Source organism: Salmo salar, chromosome 08 (assembly GCF_965601325.2).
Source record: "Salmo salar chromosome 08, fSalSal1, whole genome shotgun sequence".
NCBI classification, from domain to species: domain Eukaryota; kingdom Metazoa; phylum Chordata; class Actinopteri; order Salmoniformes; family Salmonidae; genus Salmo; species Salmo salar.
This window is the reverse complement of record NC_138298.1, coordinates 39890380-39907368: the sequence shown is the minus strand read 5'-3', so window position 1 is coordinate 39907368 and position 16989 is coordinate 39890380. Positions and strand designations below refer to the sequence as shown.

The window sequence follows — 16989 nt, the reverse complement described above, 5'->3', positions numbered from 1 at the left end:
AACCCACAGGAGAGTAAATCTCCAGGAAGAGGGTTGGACTGAAAACCCACAGGACAGTAAATCTCCAGGAAGAGGGTTGGACTGATAACCTACAGGACAGTAAATCTCCAGGAAGAGGGTTGGACTGATAACCTACAGGACAGTAGATCTCCAGGAAGAGGGTTGGACTGTAAACCTACAGGAGAGTAAATCTCCAGGAAGAGGGTTGGACTGAAAACCCACAGGACAGTAGATCTCCAGGAAGAGGGTTGGACTGAAAACCTACAGGAGAGTAAATCTGCAGGAAGAGGGTTGGACTGAAAACCCACAGGACGGTAGATCTCCAGGAAGAGGGTTGGACTGAAAACCCACAGGACATTAGATCTCCAGGAAGAGGGTTGCTATAATAGCAGTCTCTGCATCATTCTACTGGGAAAACAACGCACAACAATATATCATCATTGGAAGTATCCCAAATAGAGCCCTGTTCCCTATATAGTACACTACTGTTGATCAGAGCACCATGGTAGGCCCTGGTCTAAAGCAGTGTACTATATAGGGAATATGGTGTCATTTGAGACGTAACCCATTTGTATTTGATAAAGCAGAGGATTGTGTGCAGCGAGCCGATCGGTTAAATAAATTCCTGTTTTCAGCATGACGAGTTAATGAGTGATTTTCTACCAATTACACTCTGTTTCCATGGTGACCCATTGACAACGCTTCTCTCTCTCTCTGTGTGTGTGTGTGTGTGTGTGTGTGTGTGTGTGTGTGTGTGTGTGTGTGTGTGTGTGTGTGTGTGTGTGTGTGTGTGTGTGTGTGTGTGTGTGTGTGTGTGTGTGTGTGTGTGTGTGTGTGTGTGTGTGTGTGTGTGTGTGTGTGTGTGTGTGTGTGTGTGTGTGTGTGTGTGTGTGTGTGTCCAGACTCAGTTGCTCTCTTCTCCCATAACTAATCCTGTCTAAGTCTATAATTAATTTTCCTCCAAACTACACAGAAGAGTTGAAGCCTCATAGTCTTCTTGGCACACAAGTCAAAATGTATTGGACGTATGAAGGAAATGGGATGAGAAAAGGCCCTTTAGACAGCTAGGAAACATCCCAACGGCACCCTATTCCCTGTCTAGTGTTAAAGGACCCATAGGGCTCTGGTCTAAAGTAGGGCACTAATTAGGAAATAGGGTGCCATTTGGGATACTAGATAGAGATTGAGAGCAAGACTTGAGCTAAGGGACAGCAGACCAGCCAAACCTGCCAGCCAACCAAACCTGCCAGCCAGCCAAACCTGCCAGCCAACCAACCTGCCAGCCAGCCAAGCCTGCCAGCCAAACCTGCCAGCCAAACCTGCCAGCCAACCAACCTGCCAGCCAAACCTGCCAGCCAACCAACCTGCCAGCCAAACCTGCCAGCCAACCAACCTGCCAGCCAAACCTGCCAGCCAACCAACCTGCCAGCCAAACCTGCCAGCCAACCAAACCTGCCAGCCAAACCTGACAGCCATTCTGCCAGCCAGCCAACCAACCTGCCAGCCAGCCAAGCCTGCCAGCCAAACCTGCCAGCCAACCAACCTGCCAGCCAAACCTGCCAGCCAACCAACCTGCCAGCCAAACCTGCCAGCCAACCAAACCTGCCAGCCAAACCTGCCAGCCATTCTGCCAGCCAGCCAATCTGCCAGCCAGCCAGCCAAACCTGCCAGCCAGCCAACCTGCCAGCCAAACCTGCCAGCCAACCAAACCTGCCAGCCAAACCTGCCAGCCAACCTGCCAGCCAGCCAACCAACCTGCCAGCCAGTCAGCCAGCCAACCTGCCAGCCAGCCAACCTGCCAGCCAGTCAGCCAGCCAACCTGCCAGCCAGCCAAACCTGCCAGCCAAAGCAGCCAACCAACCTGCCAGCCAAAGCAGTCAGCCAGCCAAACCTGCCAGCCAAAGCAGTCAGCCAGCCAAACCTGCCAGCCAAAGCAGTCAGCAAGCCAAACCAGCCAGCAAAACACTTGAGCCGACATGAAGAGCCGTAAACATCAATCTAAAATGGCCATCTGAGAGGGGTTGGTGTTCTTACTGGGTCTGCACAGCTGCAAAGGGTTACCCCTCGCTGCAGTGGTGTTGGTGGAAACTGGCCCACCGTAGGGCTCGGGCTGGAGATCCAGCTCCATGTAGAGCAGCTCTCTGCCAGCTCTGTTAGCTTTAGCCGCAGGGCTAACGGGGATGTTGACGTAGTTCACACTGGGGTCGGTCTGGTGATGGTGACGCCTGTCCAGGACTGATGACGTCATCATGGTGGAAGAATCCGGAGGAAACTTAAAGAATCTCCCTGGGAGAATGACAGAGAGTCAGTCAGACAGACAGACACTCCCTGGGAGAATGACAGAGAGTCAGTCAGACAGACAGACAGACAGACACTCTCTGGGAGAATGACAGAGAGTCAGACAGACAGACACTCGCTGGGAGAATGACAGAGAGTCAGACAGACAGACAGACACTCCCTGGGAGAATGACAGAGAGTCAGACAGACAGACAGACAGTCAGACAGACACTCCCTGGGAGAACGACAGAGAGACAGTCAGTCAGACAGACAGTCAGGGGAAGCAGGACCGTAGTAACAGAATATAATGATGTGAGCAGGACAACATGTAAAGTGTCCTGCAGTGTCAAATGTACATTTAAATAAAGCTTGATTAAATGGATGTAGCGGGATTTGTAACCTGCGATTATCAACAGCCGTATTTTCAAACCCACACGATGAAAGATATGTCCACATGAAAAGGTTTTTAAAAAGACAAACCGTTTAAAGCAAAGTAGATCATGTGACGTTACTAACCAATATAAAACAACAACAACCAGGATGCATTGCTCTCACCACCAGAGACTGAGGTCTGTCTGCTTGGCGTCATGGTGCCGGGGGGAGGTGGGGGGGAATAGGGTGGTTGTAGAGGGTGAGAGAGGCCCACCTCACCCCTCCCTACCTCTCTACACTGGAGTGGTGGATCTGAGAAACGTAGGGCGGTATTGAACATTAACACCAACAGGTTCATGAATATATACAGACCATTTAGTCCTGTTATGATGTTACCATGACAATAATAGTGTAAATACACAGACAGACAGCCAGACAGAGGGAGAAAGACAGACAGCCAGACAGAGGGAGAAAGACAGCCAGCCAGCCAGCCAGCCAGACAGCCAGCCAGCCAGCCAGCCAGCCAGCCAGCCAGCCAGACAGACAGACAGACAGACAGACAGACAGACAGACAGACAGACAGACAGACAGACAGACAGACAGACAGACAGACAGACAGACAGACAGACAGACAGACCTGGTGTTAGGGAGAGTCTTGAATGTGAAGGGCTGTTTGTCTAAAATGGAACAGAAAGAGAAAAAATATTAGACAACACATTATACTACAATACATTATACTACAATACATTATACTACAATACATTATACTACAATACATTACAATACATTATAGGACAGCGTATTATACTACAATACATTATATTTCAGCACATAAAACTAGAGCACATTCTACTACAACACATTATACTACAGCACATTAAAATACAATACATTATACTACAGCACATTATACTACATTATACATTATACTACATTATACATTATACTACAATACATTATACTACATTATACATTATACTACAGCACATTAAAATACAATACATTATACTACAATACATTATACTACAATACATTATACTACAGCACATTATACTACATTATACATTATACTACAATACATTATATTACAGCACATAAAACTACAGCACATTATACTACAATACATTATACTACAATACATTATAGGACAGCACATTATACTACAATACATTATATTACAGCACATAAAACTACAGCACATTATACTACAATACATTATATTACAGCACATTATACTACACCACATTATACTACAATACATTATATTACAGCACATTATACTACAATACATTATATTACAGCACATTATACTACACCACATTATACTACAATACATGATATTACAGCACATTATATTACAATACATTATACTACAATACATTATATTACAGCACATTATACTACAATACATTATATTACAATACATTATACTACAATACATTATATTACAGCACATTATACTACAATACATGATATTACAGCACATTATACTACACCACATTATACTACAATACATGATATTACAGCACATTATATTACAATACATGATATTACAGCACATTATATTACAATACATTATACTACAATACATTATACTACAATACATTACATTACAATACATGACACTACAATACATGACACTACACCAGATTATACTACAACACATTATACTACAGCACATTATATTACAATACATTATATTACAGCACATTATATTACAATACATTATACTACAATACATTATACTACAATACATGACACTACAATACATGACACTACACCAGATTATACTACAACACATTATACTACAGCACATTATATTACAATACATTATACTACAATACATTATATTACAGCACATTATACTACAATACATGACACTACACCAGATTATACTATAACACACGCTCTCCCACTCTCTCTTCTCTGGTTTAAGGAGGCGTTTTCTTCAGGTGATTGTCTGATTTGGTTATTAAAACCCCACGCCATTGCTTTTCTTGAATCAGTTGTTTTCTATTGACAACACACTGAGTTTGACAAGTTGTCGTTGATTACACACACACGGTGAGGTGTGATGGCTGCTAATCTGTTTGGTTCTCAGTGCTCAGCAGATGGAGGAGGGAACACACTGTGGTCTGCGTTCCAAACAGAACCCTATTCCCTATAAAGTGCACTACTTCCAACCAGGACAATAGGTACTATATAGGGAATAAGGTGGCATTTGGGACACAGTCATTGTTTGGTCTGAGGCGCATTGGGGAAGGTTAAAGATGTGAAAAGAAAAAGCAAGGAAATAAATGTTAAGATGTTGTTGGAACAATAAATGATCGTTAAAATGGTTAAAATGGTGGGTGATTATTTCACACTTCCGCTCACAGCAGAGATGAAAGAGGAACCTTTCAAAAACATAATAATATATTCCACTGAGCAGCAGATTTTATTCAAAGCAACTTACAGTCCTACTGCATATATTTTACCTACGGCTGGCTACCAACTGATCCATACAGGATAACTACTAACATACTGACTACACCAAGCTCTATACTCTACCAACTGATCCATACAGGATAACTACTAACATACTGACTACACCAAGCTCTATACTCTACCAACTGATCCATACAGGTTAACTACTAACATACTGACTACACCAAGCTCTATACTCTACCAACTGATCCATACAGGTTAACTACTAACATACTGACTACACCAAGCTCTATACTCTACCAACTGATCCATACAGGACAACTACTAACATACTGACTACACCAAGCTCTATACTCTACCAACTGATCCATACAGGTTAACTACTAACATACTGACTACACCAAGCTCTATACTCTACCAACTGATCCATACAGGATAACTACTAACATACTGACTACACCAAGCTCTATACTCTACCAACTGATCCATACAGGTTAACTACTAACATACTGACTACACCAAGCTCTATACTCTACCAACTGATCCATACAGGTTAACTACTAACATACTGACTACACCAAGCTCTATACTCTACCAACTGATCCATACAGGATAACTACTAACATACTGACTACACCAAGCTCTATACTCTACCAACTGATCCATACAGGTTAACTACTAACATACTGACTACACCAAGCTCTATACTCTACCAACTGATCCATACAGGATAACTACTAACATACTGACTACACCAAGCTCTATACTCTACCAACTGATCCATACAGGTTAACTACTAACATACTGACTACACCAAGCTCTATACTCTACCAACTGATCCATACAGGATAACTACTAACATACTGACTACACCAAGCTCTATACTCTACCAACTGATCCATACAGGTTAACTACTAACATACTGACTACACCAAGCTCTATACTCTACCAACTGATCCATACAGGATAACTACTAACATACTGACTACACCAAGCTCTATACTCTACCAACTGATCCATACAGGTTAACTACTAACATACTGACTACACCAAGCTCTATACTCTACCAACTGATCCATACAGGTTAACTACTAACATACTGACTACACCAAGCTCTATACTCTACCAACTGATCCATACAGGATAACTACTAACATACTGACTACACCAAGCTCTATACTCTACCAACTGATCCATACAGGTTAACTACTAACATACTGACTACACCAAGCTCTATACTCTACCAACTGATCCATACAGGATAACTACTAACATACTGACTACACCAAGCTCTATACTCTACCAACTGATCCATACAGGTTAACTACTAACATACTGACTACACCAAGCTCTATACTCTACCAACTGATCCATACAGGACAACTACTAACATACTGACTACACCAAGCTCTACCAACTGATCCATACAGGATAACTACTAACATACTGACTACACCAAGCTCTATACTCTACCAACTGATCCATACAGGTTAACTACTAACATACTGACTACACCAAGCTCTATACTCTACCAACTGATCCATACAGGACAACTACTAACATACTGACTACACCAAGCTCTATACTCTACCAACTGATCCATACAGGATAACTACTAACATACTGACTACACCAAGCTCTATACTCTACCAACTGATCCATACAGGTTAACTACTAACATACTGACTACACCAAGCTCTATACTCTACCAACTGATCCATACAGGATAACTACTAACATACTGACTACACCAAGCTCTACCAACTGATCCATACAGGATAACTACTAACATACTGACTACACCAAGCTCTATACTCTACCAACTGATCCATACAGGATAACTACTAACATACTGACTACACCAAGCTCTATACTCTACCAACTGATCCATACAGGTTAACTACTAACATACTGACTACACCAAGCTCTATACTCTACCAACTGATCCATACAGGACAACTACTAACATACTGACTACACCAAGCTCTACCAACTGATCCATACAGGATAACTACTAACATACTGACTACACCAAGCTCTATACTCTACCAACTGATCCATACAGGATAACTACTAACATACTGACTACACCAAGCTCTACCAACTGATCCATACAGGATAACTACTAACATACTGACTACACCAAGCTCTATACTCTACCAACTGATCCATACAGGTTAACTACTAACATACTGACTACACCAAGCTCTATACTCTACCAACTGATCCATACAGGTTAACTACTAACATACTGACTACACCAAGCTCTATACTCTACCAACTGATCCATACAGGATAACTACTAACATACTGACTACACCAAGCTCTATACTCTACCAACTGATCCATACAGGATAACTACTAACATACTGACTACACCAAGCTCTATACTCTACCAACTGATCCATACAGGTTAACTACTAACATACTGACTACACCAAGCTCTATACTCTACCAACTGATCCATACAGGATAACTACTAACATACTGACTACACCAAGCTCTATACTCTACCAACTGATCCATACAGGATAACTACTAACATACTGACTACACCAAGCTCTATACTCTACCAACTGATCCATACAGGTTAACTACTAACATACTGACTACACCAAGCTCTATACTCTACCAACTGATCCATACAGGACAACTACTAACATACTGACTACACCAAGCTCTATACTCTACCAACTGATCCATACAGGATAACTACTAACATACTGACTACACCAAGCTCTATACTCTACCAACTGATCCATACAGGTTAACTACTAACATACTGACTACACCAAGCTCTATACTCTACCAACTGATCCATACAGGTTAACTACTAACATACTGACTACACCAAGCTCTATACTCTACCAACTGATCCATACAGGTTAACTACTAACATACTGACTACACCAAGCTCTATACTCTACCAACTGATCCATACAGGATAACTACTAACATACTGACTACACCAAGCTCTATACTCTACCAACTGATCCATACAGGATAACTACTAACATACTGACTACACCAAGCTCTATACTCTACCAACTGATCCATACAGGTTAACTACTAACATACTGACTACACCAAGCTCTATACTCTACCAACTGATCCATACAGGATAACTACTAACATACTGACTACACCAAGCTCTATACTCTACCAACTGATCCATACAGGTTAACTACTAACATACTGACTACACCAAGCTCTATACTCTACCAACTGATCCATACAGGTTAACTACTAACATACTGACTACACCAAGCTCTACCAACTGATCCATACAGGATAACTACTAACATACTGACTACACCAAGCTCTATACTCTACCAACTGATCCATACAGGTTAACTACTAACATACTGACTACACCAAGCTCTATACTCTACCAACTGATCCATACAGGTTAACTACTAACATACTGACTACACCAAGCTCTATACTCTACCAACTGATCCATACAGGACAACTACTAACATACTGACTACACCAAGCTCTATACTCTACCAACTGATCCATACAGGATAACTACTAACATACTGACTACACCAAGCTCTACCAACTGATCCATACAGGATAACTACTAACATACTGACTACACCAAGCTCTATACTCTACCAACTGATCCATACAGGATAACTACTAACATACTGACTACACCAAGCTCTATACTCTACCAACTGATCCATACAGGACAACTACTAACATACTGACTACACCAAGCTCTATACTCTACCAACTGATCCATACAGGTTAACTACTAACATACTGACTACACCAAGCTCTATACTCTACCAACTGATCCATACAGGACAACTACTAACACACTGACTACACCAAGCTCTACCAACTGATCCATACAGGATAACTACTAACATACTGACTACACCAAGCTCTACCAACTGATCCATACAGGATAACTACTAACATACTGACTACACCAAGCTCTATACTCTACCAACTGATCCATACAGGATAACTACTAACATACTGACTACACCAAGCTCTATACTCTACCAACTGATCCATACAGGACAACTACTAACATACTGACTACACCAAGCTCTATACTCTACCAACTGATCCATACAGGTTAACTACTAACATACTGACTACACCAAGCTCTATACTCTACCAACTGATCCATACAGGATAACTACTAACATACTGACTACACCAAGCTCTATACTCTACCAACTGATCCATACAGGACAACTACTAACATACTGACTACACCAAGCTCTATACTCTACCAACTGATCCATACAGGATAACTACTAACATACTGACTACACCAAGCTCTATACTCTACCAACTGATCCATACAGGATAACTACTAACATACTGACTACACCAAGCTCTATACTCTACCAACTGATCCATACAGGATAACTACTAACATACTGACTACACCAAGCTCTATACTCTACCAACTGATCCATACAGGACAACTACTAACATACTGACTACACCAAGCTCTATACTCTACCAACTGATCCATACAGGTTAACTACTAACATACTGACTACACCAAGCTCTATACTCTACCAACTGATCCATACAGGATAACTACTAACATACTGACTACACCAAGCTCTATACTCTACCAACTGATCCATACAGGTTAACTACTAACATACTGACTACACCAAGCTCTATACTCTACCAACTGATCCATACAGGATAACTACTAACATACTGACTACACCAAGCTCTATACTCTACCAACTGATCCATACAGGTTAACTACTAACATACTGACTACACCAAGCTCTATACTCTACCAACTGATCCATACAGGTTAACTACTAACATACTGACTACACCAAGCTCTATACTCTACCAACTGATCCATACAGGTTAACTACTAACATACTGACTACACCAAGCTCTATACTCTACCAACTGATCCATACAGGATAACTACTAACATACTGACTACACCAAGCTCTATACTCTACCAACTGATCCATACAGGATAACTACTAACATACTGACTACACCAAGCTCTATACTCTACCAACTGATCCATACAGGATAACTACTAACATACTGACTACACCAAGCTCTATACTCTACCAACTGATCCATACAGGTTAACTACTAACATACTGACTACACCAAGCTCTATACTCTACCAACTGATCCATACAGGACAACTACTAACATACTGACTACACCAAGCTCTATACTCTACCAACTGATCCATACAGGACAACTACTAACATACTGACTACACCAAGCTCTATACTCTACCAACTGATCCATACAGGTTAACTACTAACATACTGACTACACCAAGCTCTATACTCTACCAACTGATCCATACAGGACAACTACTAACATACTGACTACACCAAGCTCTATACTCTACCAACTGATCCATACAGGTTAACTACTAACATACTGACTACACCAAGCTCTATACTCTACCAACTGATCCATACAGGTTAACTACTAACATACTGACTACACCAAGCTCTATACTCTACCAACTGATCCATACAGGTTAACTACTAACATACTGACTACACCAAGCTCTACCAACTGATCCATACAGGACAACTACTAACATACTGACTACACCAAGCTCTATACTCTACCAACTGATCCATACAGGATAACTACTAACATACTGACTACACCAAGCTCTATACTCTACCAACTGATCCATACAGGACAACTACTAACATACTGACTACACCAAGCTCTATACTCTACCAACTGATCCATACAGGATAACTACTAACATACTGACTACACCAAGCTCTATACTCTACCAACTGATCCATACAGGTTAACTACTAACATACTGACTACACCAAGCTCTATACTCTACCAACTGATCCATACAGGATAACTACTAACATACTGACTACACCAAGCTCTATACTCTACCAACTGATCCATACAGGATAACTACTAACATACTGACTACACCAAGCTCTACCAACTGATCCATACAGGATAACTACTAACATACTGACTACACCAAGCTCTATACTCTACCAACTGATCCATACAGGTTAACTACTAACATACTGACTACACCAAGCTCTATACTCTACCAACTGATCCATACAGGTTAACTACTAACATACTGACTACACCAAGCTCTACCAACTGATCCATACAGGTTAACTACTAACATACTGACTACACCAAGCTCTATACTCTACCAACTGATCCATACAGGTTAACTACTAACATACTGACTACACCAAGCTCTATACTCTACCAACTGATCCATACAGGATAACTACTAACATACTGACTACACCAAGCTCTATACTCTACCAACTGATCCATACAGGTTAACTACTAACATACTGACTACACCAAGCTCTATACTCTACCAACTGATCCATACAGGTTAACTACTAACATACTGACTACACCAAGCTCTATACTCTACCAACTGATCCATACAGGTTAACTACTAACATACTGACTACACCAAGCTCTATACTCTACCAACTGATCCATACAGGATAACTACTAACATACTGACTACACCAAGCTCTATACTCTACCAACTGATCCATACAGGTTAACTACTAACATACTGACTACACCAAGCTCTATACTCTACCAACTGATCCATACAGGATAACTACTAACATACTGACTACACCAAGCTCTATACTCTACCAACTGATCCATACAGGATAACTACTAACATACTGACTACACCAAGCTCTATACTCTACCAACTGATCCATACAGGATAACTACTAACATACTGACTACACCAAGCTCTATACTCTACCAACTGATCCATACAGGATAACTACTAACATACTGACTACACCAAGCTCTATACTCTACCAACTGATCCATACAGGATAACTACTAACATACTGACTACACCAAGCTCTATACTCTACCAACTGATCCATACAGGACAACTACTAACATACTGACTACACCAAGCTCTATACTCTACCAACTGATCCATACAGGTTAACTACTAACATACTGACTACACCAAGCTCTATACTCTACCAACTGATCCATACAGGTTAACTACTAACATACTGACTACACCAAGCTCTATACTCTACCAACTGATCCATACAGGATAACTACTAACATACTGACTACACCAAGCTCTACCAACTGATCCATACAGGATAACTACTAACATACTGACTACACCAAGCTCTATACTCTACCACTGATCCATACAGGTAACTACTAACATACTGACTACACCAAGCTCTACCAACTGATCCATACAGGATAACTACTAACATACTGACTACACCAAGCTCTATACTCTACCAACTGATCCATACAGGATAACTACTAACATACTGACTACACCAAGCTCTATACTCTACCAACTGATCCATACAGGATAACTACTAACATACTGACTACACCAAGCTCTACCAACTGATCCATACAGGATAACTACTAACATACTGACTACACCAAGCTCTATACTCTACCAACTGATCCATACAGGATAACTACTAACATACTGACTACACCAAGCTCTATACTCTACCAACTGATCCATACAGGATAACTACTAACATACTGACTACACCAAGCTCTATACTCTACCAACTGATCCATACAGGATAACTACTAACATACTGACTACACCAAGCTCTATACTCTACCAACTGATCCATACAGGATAACTACTAACATACTGACTACACCAAGCTCTATACTCTACCAACTGATCCATACAGGTTAACTACTAACATACTGACTACACCAAGCTCTATACTCTACCAACTGATCCATACAGGTTAACTACTAACATACTGACTACACCAAGCTCTATACTCTACCAACTGATCCATACAGGATAACTACTAACATACTGACTACACCAAGCTCTATACTCTACCAACTGATCCATACAGGATAACTACTAACATACTGACTACACCAAGCTCTATACTCTACCAACTGATCCATACAGGATAACTACTAACATACTGACTACACCAAGCCTATACTCTACCAACTGATCCATACAGGATAACTACTAACATACTGACTACACCAAGCTCTATACTCTACCAACTGATCCATACAGGATAACTACTAACATACTGACTACACCAAGCTCTATACTCTACCAACTGATCCATACAGGTTAACTACTAACATACTGACTACACCAAGCTCTATACTCTACCAACTGATCCATACAGGATAACTACTAACATACTGACTACACCAAGCTCTATACTCTACCAACTGATCCATACAGGTTAACTACTAACATACTGACTACACCAAGCTCTATACTCTACCAACTGATCCATACAGGATAACTACTAACATACTGACTACACCAAGCTCTATACTCTACCAACTGATCCATACAGGTTAACTACTAACATACTGACTACACCAAGCTCTATACTCTACCAACTGATCCATACAGGATAACTACTAACATACTGACTACACCAAGCTCTATACTCTACCAACTGATCCATACAGGTTAACTACTAACATACTGACTACACCAAGCTCTACCAACTGATCCATACAGGATAACTACTAACATACTGACTACACCAAGCTCTATACTCTACCAACTGATCCATACAGGTTAACTACTAACATACTGACTACACCAAGCTCTATACTCTACCAACTGATCCATACAGGTTAACTACTAACATACTGACTACACCAAGCTCTATACTCTACCAACTGATCCATACAGGATAACTACTAACATACTGACTACACCAAGCTCTATACTCTACCAACTGATCCATACAGGTTAACTACTAACATACTGACTACACCAAGCTCTATACTCTACCAACTGATCCATACAGGTTAACTACTAACATACTGACTACACCAAGCTCTATACTCTACCAACTGATCCATACAGGTCAACTACTAACATACTGACTACACCAAGCTCTATACTCTACCAACTGATCCATACAGGTTAACTACTAACATACTGACTACACCAAGCTCTATACTCTACCAACTGATCCATACAGGACAACTACTAACATACTGACTACACCAAGCTCTATACTCTACCAACTGATCCATACAGGATAACTACTAACATACTGACTACACCAAGCTCTATACTCTACCAACTGATCCATACAGGATAACTACTAACATACTGACTACACCAAGCTCTATACTCTACCAACTGATCCATACAGGTTAACTACTAACATACTGACTACACCAAGCTCTATACTCTACCAACTGATCCATACTAACTACTAACATACTGACTACACCAAGCTCTATACTCTACCAACTGATCCATACAGGATAACTACTAACATACTGACTACACCAAGCTCTATACTCTACCAACTGATCCATACAGGATAACTACTAACATACTGACTACACCAAGCTCTATACTCTACCAACTGATCCATACAGGTTAACTACTAACATACTGACTACACCAAGCTCTATACTCTACCAACTGATCCATACAGGACAACTACTAACATACTGACTACACCAAGCTCTATACTCTACCAACTGATCCATACAGGATTAACTACTAACATACTGACCACAGGCTCTAACAACTGACCACCAGGCTCTATACTCTACCAAGCTCTATACTCTACCAACTGATCCATACAGGACAACTACTAACATACTGACTACACCAAGCTCTATACTCTACCAACTGATCCATACAGGATAACTACTAACATACTGACTACACCAAGCTCTATACTCTACCAACTGATCCATACAGGTTAACTACTAACATACTGACTACACCAAGCTCTATACTCTACCAACTGATCCATACAGGACTAACTACTAACATACTGACTACACCAAGCTCTATACTCTACCAACTGATCCATACAGGTTAACTACTAACATACTGACTACACCAAGCTCTATACTCTACCAACTGATCCATACAGGACAACTACTAACATACTGACTACACCAAGCTCTATACTCTACCAACTGATCCATACAGGTTAACTACTAACATACTGACTACACCAAGCTCTATACTCTACCAACTGATCCATACAGGATAACTACTAACATACTGACTACACCAAGCTCTATACTCTACCAACTGATCCATACAGGTTAACTACTAACATACTGACTACACCAAGCTCTATACTCTACCAACTGATCCATACAGGTTAACTACTAACATACTGACTACACCAAGCTCTATACTCTACCAACTGATCCATACAGGTTAACTACTAACATACTGACTACACCAAGCTCTACCAACTGATCCATACAGGATAACTACTAACATACTGACTACACCAAGCTCTATACTCTACCAACTGATCCATACAGGTTAACTACTAACATACTGACTACACCAAGCTCTATACTCTACCAACTGATCCATACAGGTTAACTACTAACATACTGACTACACCAAGCTCTATACTCTACCAACTGATCCATACAGGTTAACTACTAACATACTGACTACACCAAGCTCTATACTCTACCAACTGATCCATACAGGTTAACTACTAACATACTGACTACACCAAGCTCTACCAACTGATCCATACAGGATAACTACTAACATACTGACTACACCAAGCTCTATACTCTACCAACTGATCCATACAGGTTAACTACTAACATACTGACTACACCAAGCTCTATACTCTACCAACTGATCCATACAGGTTAACTACTAACATACTGACTACACCAAGCTCTATACTCTACCAACTGATCCATACAGGTTAACTACTAACATACTGACTACACCAAGCTCTATACTCTACCAACTGATCCATACAGGTTAACTACTAACATACTGACTACACCAAGCTCTATACTCTACCAACTGATCCATACAGGATAACTACTAACATACTGACTACACCAAGCTCTATACTCTACCAACTGATCCATACAGGTTAACTACTAACATACTGACTACACCAAGCTCTATACTCTACCAACTGATCCATACAGGATAACTACTAACATACTGACTACACCAAGCTCTATACTCTACCAACTGATCCATACAGGATAACTACTAACATACTGACTACACCAAGCTCTATACTCTACCAACTGATCCATACAGGATAACTACTAACATACTGACTACACCAAGCTCTATACTCTACCAACTGATCCATACAGGATAACTACTAACATACTGACTACACCAAGCTCTATACTCTACCAACTGATCCATACAGGTTAACTACTAACATACTGACTACACCAAGCTCTATACTCTACCAACTGATCCATACAGGTTAACTACTAACATACTGACTACACCAAGCTCTATACTCTACCAACTGATCCATACAGGATAACTACTAACATACTGACTACACCAAGCTCTATACTCTACCAACTGATCCATACAGGATAACTACTAACATACTGACTACACCAAGCTCTACCAACTGATCCATACAGGACAACTACTAACATACTGACTACACCAAGCTCTATACTCTACCAACTGATCCATACAGGTTAACTACTAACATACTGACTACACCAAGCTCTATACTCTACCAACTGATCCATACAGGATAACTACTAACATACTGACTACACCAAGCTCTATACTCTACCAACTGATCCATACAGGTTAACTACTAACATACTGACTACACCAAGCTCTATACTCTACCAACTGATCCATACAGGATAACTACTAACATACTGACTACACCAAGCTCTATACTCTACCAACTGATCCATACAGGATAACTACTAACATACTGACTACACCAAGCTCTATACTCTACCAACTGATCCATACAGGATAACTACTAACATACTGACTACACCAAGCTCTATACTCTACCAACTGATCCATACAGGATAACTACTAACATACTGACTACACCAAGCTCTATACTCTACCAACTGATCCATACAGGATAACTACTA

At 40.7% G+C, this 16989-nt stretch overlaps 1 protein-coding gene across 1 annotated transcript in view; it reads right to left on the bottom strand.

Annotated features, from left to right (window-relative positions):
• The window catches only part of LOC106592458 (protein Dok-7), a 66825-nt gene that overhangs the window by 4160 nt on the left and 45676 nt on the right, over positions 1 to 16989 (bottom strand). Inside the window, exons 8-10 of the mRNA XM_082978677.1 lie at positions 3287 to 3326; positions 2833 to 2961; positions 2035 to 2286 (exon numbers count right to left, since the gene is read on the bottom strand). Coding sequence (XP_082834803.1) covers positions 2035 to 2286; positions 2833 to 2961; positions 3287 to 3326 — 421 coding nt within the window. The remainder of the gene's footprint in view (positions 1 to 2034; positions 2287 to 2832; positions 2962 to 3286; positions 3327 to 16989) is intronic.